At 58.8% G+C, this 5,525-nt stretch overlaps 1 protein-coding gene across 1 annotated transcript; it reads right to left on the bottom strand.

Annotated features, from left to right (window-relative positions):
- Positions 1–266: 266 nt before the first annotated feature.
- RASL11B (RAS like family 11 member B) lies at positions 267–4,641 on the bottom strand. The gene is made up of 4 exons (XM_072775038.1): positions 4,435–4,641; positions 3,809–3,865; positions 2,590–2,666; positions 267–1,751 (listed from the first exon to the last, which is right to left on the bottom strand). The coding sequence occupies exons 1-4, from the start codon at positions 4,589–4,591 to the stop codon at positions 1,281–1,283; spliced, it is 762 nt and encodes a 253-aa protein (XP_072631139.1). The 5' UTR covers positions 4,592–4,641; the 3' UTR covers positions 267–1,280.
- Positions 4,642–5,525: the final 884 nt, after the last annotated feature.

The raw sequence follows: 5,525 nt of genomic DNA, 5'->3' as shown, positions 1-5,525 counted from the left end.
ATTCTGGAGTATAAAGCAGCAAATGACAACTTAGAGCAGGGGGGAGGCCTTTGACAAGTGAATTAGCTGGTTCGTAAGCCTGTCTCCTCACCTGTACAAAGGGGGATAAGACAACGCATCCCATTGGTGTGCTCCGAGACCTAGGAGGGGACCCTAGGAGGCCCAGTGCCTGACGCCAGGCGCCCAGTCAGTACGAGACGCCAAGGAACACTTAGTCTGGAGGGCAGGAGGTCGGCATTTCAATAAAGACCAAGTCAGAGGCCCGCTCTTTTAAAATGATATTTTATTGTACATAAAATAAATTAATTACAGTTTAAGCCAAAGCATGAGTGGCTTTTTAAAGTGCATCTGTGTCGGGGATTTGGCGGTGGCCCCTTATCTGTTCGCTCGCTGTTAAGACAGTGTGTTCATATTCAAGCCACGACTCGGCCAGGCCTAGGGGACAACCCAACGTCATGGCCGTGAGCCATTTACACAAATCACACCAAAGTCTATGAACGCATTTTTTTTTTCTGTACCTGATGCAACAGTTAAAAAAAAAAAAAAATTATACAGTCTCACGATTACTCAAAAGTCCGGGGCTGAAGAGTTGAGTTCTCAACCATTTAACACATGTTCAACTAAGCATCTTCATCCTGTGTCGGGAGGAAGCCGCGCCTTCCTGCAGGCCCTCTAAGCTTCCAGATGTCCGTCTGTATCCACACATGTGGCCCATACACCCCACCCTTTATTGGGGGTGGGGGTGGCATCTGCCTCCTTGCTCTTTAAAGAAGAAATCTGGGTATCGTCCGGGGTAGGCAGGCATTCCGCTGGGACTAGCGTGTCACAGGCCAGTCGGACTCTAGGAGAAAAAGCAGTGCCTCCTCTTGGTGGGATGGAGGGCGGGGTGGGGAGAAAAGGGAAAAGAAAGAAAGAGGAGAGAGGAAAGGCCACGAGCGCTTCATCTGTTCTTCCATTCCCCCTGCTGACCACGCCAATCTAGTTGGCTGTGACTGTCATTTACTGTCATTTACAAGGTGAGGACCAGAGTCCAGAGTGATGCAGCCGCCCTCCCCACTCCAAAGGAAGCATAGTTCGCATCTTCGGGGCGGCTCCTCTCTCGGATCGCTGGCTCTCCTGCAGCAGTTCCACCAGGCCCTCCTGGCCCTTCTGCTCTGGCCCTTTCTGGAACCGTGAATGCCTGCCAGCCTGCACCATTCCCGTTCCTGTGGGAGAAGCTCAGGCCTTCTTCCTGGGAAGCCCAAACCCCGCCCCCACCCCACCCCCGGAGCGTCCCTGCTTCAGACGGAGGTGACAGTCCTCACTTTGGCCGAGAGGGCTTGCTTGAACCTCCTCTTGAGGTCCTGCATGTTGGGGGACTTGGGCCTGGGGATGAGGGAGGTTCTCCGCTTCTCGGGTGTGCTGCTGGGCTGCTGTTTGTGACTCACTTCCTTGCACAAGACGTGGAAAGCGCTGTAGACGTCGTTGTAATTTTCGCTGACAGACACCTCGTAGAACGAGCAGCCCAGCACGCTGGCCAGCTGCAGTCCGAGCTGGGGGTCAACCTGCTTGACGTGCAGCAGGTCAGCTTTGTTGGCCACGACCACCACGGGCAGCCGGGTGCCCAGGTGCAGCTGCTGGACGTGCTGGTGGAGCTGGCCGATGAGTTCGTAGCTCTTGTAGTCGGTGATGGAGAACACGATCACCACAGCATCGGCCCAGCGGATGCACCTATTCAGCTGCTCGCCGCAGCTCAGGCCGTTCTCGTGGACCTGCAAGGCAGGGGGGAGGGCGAGGTGAGCGCCGGGGGGGGCCGAGAAGAGCCCGGGCTCGGCTGGACCGCCGGTTCAAAAGGGACCCTCGACGGTAACCGCCGGCTCGCAGGCCATAAACAAGTCCTATCCCCGCACACTTCAGCCTTCCTGACAGTATGTTGACCCAGCTGCACAGAGCTGGAATAAATAACAGTGCAGCTCACCACACTCAAGTGGAAAATTGACCTGCAGAGAACTCCACGCAGAGAGACTTTGTAGTTGCACAAAATGGGAAATTAACTGGCTAGACAGTAAGTCTGGGGAAGTAAAGATAGGAGCTGGAAGCATTTAAACCTGGATAACCGCCCAGTTCAAGAGGGAAACACACACACACACACACACACACACGCGCGCGCGCGCGCACGCGCACACACACGCACCAGCAGGGCTCTTTTGTCTATAGAGTAACTTTCCACAGTACAAAAATGATCCCGCGTCTTTAAAGACTAAACGTTCGATTTTTAATGCCAAATACACGAATGTAAAAAACTGATCTTTTTGACCATAGCGAGGAAACTGTGCCAATTCCATGTGTGTTTGGTTTGGTCTTTCCTGCCGGATAGAACCCTCCTAAGAGAAGACTTCTGCCCCTCAGCCAAACCTCCCACATGAAGCCAGGCCAAGACCAACCAACAGCCAAATACAACTGAAGTGACAAGCAACATGTAAAAGCCTAGTTCTGACTCCCCCAAATCTCTCTCCTCTTTAGCACAAGGCATTATTCTGAGAACAACTGAACAATTCCAGAGCCAAGGGGGCTCCCTTTGACTTAATCACAAATCTCAGGGCTTCTTACCTGAATACCTGGCGTGTCTTGAACCTGAATAGCCAGGGTTTCACCTTCTATTTGCACTTGTCTGGTATAGAGATTACCTAGAAAGGGGGAAAAAAAAAAAAAAAGGAAAAAGAGAGAGATTATGGTTTTCCTTCCCGTACAACTTTTAAAACATGGTGGGATTTCTTTTTTTAAAAAAATACCCAACCTAAACTGATACACACAAGTAAGCCATAGTTTATTGTATATAATCAGCATATTTCAGCCGGGTTTTTTTTGTTTTTGTTTTTGTTTTCAACAACAGCAATTTTAACCTCAGATTAGGGGATTTATTTAAATCAAGGCAAGGTCTGCAAGTTTGTGGAAAGTGATTTATCTACTTTTAAAGGGATCTTCCATACCTAGAGTATCTCCTTGAAGTAAATGTTCTTGTTCGGCAAGAACAATGCATGGCCATTTGTTTTAGTTTAGTACTTCATTACTCTCTGATGTCAATTTAGGCAAATGTCATTAGTCAATGCACAGCCAACGTTATCAGTTGGAATAAAAATGTGACATAGTGGTAGCCAAATCTACATCAAAGCAGAAGGCTGTCATGCCTTATCTTGGGATGGTTTATACAGCACATTTCAAATAATCCCCTTAGATACTAAATATGGTCTAAGGATTTAAGCAATTTGCTAACAGAGCATAGGTAGAAAGCCCTTAAGCCTCCCCGGTGGCCATCTTTTATCACAGAGATTGAAATAACGTCCTCTCATGTATTTGGGAGCTCCCCTCCTCAAATTCTACCCATGTGGTTATTTTTTTTTTCTTTGTTCAGAAAAGAGAACTTTAGGTTTACAACTGCTCTCCTTCGGCCTTTGCTTTAAAAGGTCACCTCTGAAAGGCAGCCAACGGAGAGGGAGCGGGAGAGGGAGAGGGGTGGGGGAGGAGCTGCCCATCTTTTTGTTTTGTTTTGTTTTTATGACTTTTGCAGGAGTGTTTTGAAGGGAGAGGCTCCTGAGTACAAAGGGTGCTTCCAACTGGGGTCCCTATAGTTAAAACATACCAAGGAGAATACTTTCGGGCACTTGATAAAATGATGAATGGGCCTGGAATGGAAGGAGGCCAGATGGCAGTCATGGGAGGGGGCAGGCCCAAGTGGCAGTGGCAGGATGCTGATGCTCGGGCTGTCACTGCGGAGGAAGCTCCCTGGGAGACACTGGAAAAGGGCAGGAGCCGGCGCCCGCCTCCTCACCTGCGTTTCTCTCGTAGTCCCCGATGAACCGTTTGGTGAGGAACCGGACCACCAGAGCTGCAGGCCAGGAAGGAGGAGGAAGGAGAGTTAACTGCGGCCTAAGGCGTCACACTGGCGTGCACCCCCCGCCCCCCCACCCCCAGCCTGGGAAACCTCGCCGGCCGCGAAGGGGGCCGGGAGCCGGGGCGCCACCGAGTGCCTCCATCCTTCCTCCATGCACGGCGGGGAGCGGGGCGGGGAGCGGGGCGGGGAGCGGGGAGCGGGGAGCGGGCCCGGGCCGGTGAGCTGCGGCTCTGTCCAGCTGGGAGGCGCCCCGGCCCCCGCCTCTGGGCCCGGCGGGGCCGCACCTAGCTTCCAGCAGACAGATGTGCTCCCTAACCTTCCAGACCCCGAGGAGGAGGAGGGGGAGGGGGAGGGGGGGAGGGGGGGGAGCAGGGCTCGTCCGGCCCTGGTGCTGCAGGCCCCGCCGGCGGCCTCAAGGAGCCCCGAGCTCTGCTCCCGGCCTGGATCCCAGGTGCCCCACCTGTCGGGGCGCGGGCGGCGCAGGCTCGGGTCCCCGCGGCAGGACCCCCCCGGCCGCGTCCTGGCCCGCGGTGGGCGGCTCCCGCCGCAGCGCGGACACTCACCGGTCTTGCCCACGCCGCTGGCCCCCACCACCGCGATCTTGACCAGGCGGCGGCCCGCGGCGCCCGCGCAGCAGTCGGCGGCGGCGGCGGCGGCGGCGGCGGCGCTGCCCGGGGCGGGGTACTCGGCGATGGTGCACATGTTCTGAATGAGGCGCATCGCCGCTCCAGCCGGGGCTGCCCCGCGCGGGACGGGACCTGCGGGCGGCCGGGCGGGGCGGGGCGGGGCGCGGCGCGGGGCGGGGGCGGCCGAGGGCTCCGCGGCGGAGAGGCAGCGGGCGCGGGGCGCGGGGCGCGGGGCGCGGGGCGCGGGGCGCGGGCGGGGGCTCGGGCCGGGACTGCCGCCGGGACGCGCGCGCGCTGTTTTCTCCCGGGCTGGCCCCGCCCCCTGCGTCCCGCAGCCAATCCCGGGGCGCCCCGCGGGAGGCTCCGCCCCCGGCGCCGCTCCGCGCTCGCCGCGCCCCCGGGGGTGCCCGCAGCCAGCGCGGGGGGCGGGGGCCCGGGCCGCGGGGGCGGGGCCTCGAGGGGCGGGGCCCGGGCCGCGGGGGCGGGGCGAGCCGGAAGCGCCGCCAGGGGTCCCGCTGCGCGGACACGCGGCCGATGCTGTGGCCTCGGGGCTGGGGGCGCCTCGGGTTGCGGGGCGCGGCGGCGGCGGCCCCCGGGGTCGGGCCCGTGCCTGAGTCCCCGTCCCTGGCGCCTGGGGGCGCGGGCGCTCGGGGTCGGGAGCCCCCTCCTGCAGCCGGGCTTCGTGCCCACGACTTGAGCCCGGGTCGTGCGCTCCCTGCGGGGCGTGTTGGCACCGACCCGAGTGTAGACTGGGCTGGGCTGGCCATCGGCTGCAAAGACCCCCGCTCCCCGGAGGTGTGGCCATTAATTTGGGGGCGAAGGAATGCCCCCCAGCCCCGGGTATTCCCGACACTGTCCTCCGACCGCAGTGCGCGGCTGCAGAGCCGACCCCCGCCGCCCGGCTCACGGACTCGCGGAAGGCCGGTGGGTGTGCTGCGCACGCGGAGCAAGTCCCCGGGTAATTATAGAACTAGCCTTCTAGCGCCTCACACGCAGTCGCACCTCCCCGAGAGCTGCGGGATGGAAGG

This window comes from Canis lupus, chromosome 14 (assembly GCF_048164855.1).
Source record: "Canis lupus baileyi chromosome 14, mCanLup2.hap1, whole genome shotgun sequence".
Lineage (NCBI taxonomy): Eukaryota > Metazoa > Chordata > Mammalia > Carnivora > Canidae > Canis > Canis lupus.
The sequence above is the reverse complement of the archived record's forward strand: the minus strand, read 5'-3'. Positions and strand labels throughout refer to the sequence as shown.

Bases quoted from the DNA above. Each gene is read 5' to 3' on its own strand.
- RASL11B (XM_072775038.1), bottom strand. From the start codon at position 4,591: ATGCGCCTCATTCAGAACATGTGCACCATCGCCGAGTACCCCGCCCCG. The intron at 3,866-4,434 runs GTGAGTGTCCGC...CCTGGCCTGCAG, and splicing joins CAGCGGCGTGGGCAAGACCG to CTCTGGTGGTCCGGTTCCTC. The intron at 1,752-2,589 runs GTAAGAAGCCCT...CCTGCCTTGCAG, and splicing joins AAGACACGCCAGGTATTCAG to GTCCACGAGAACGGCCTGAG.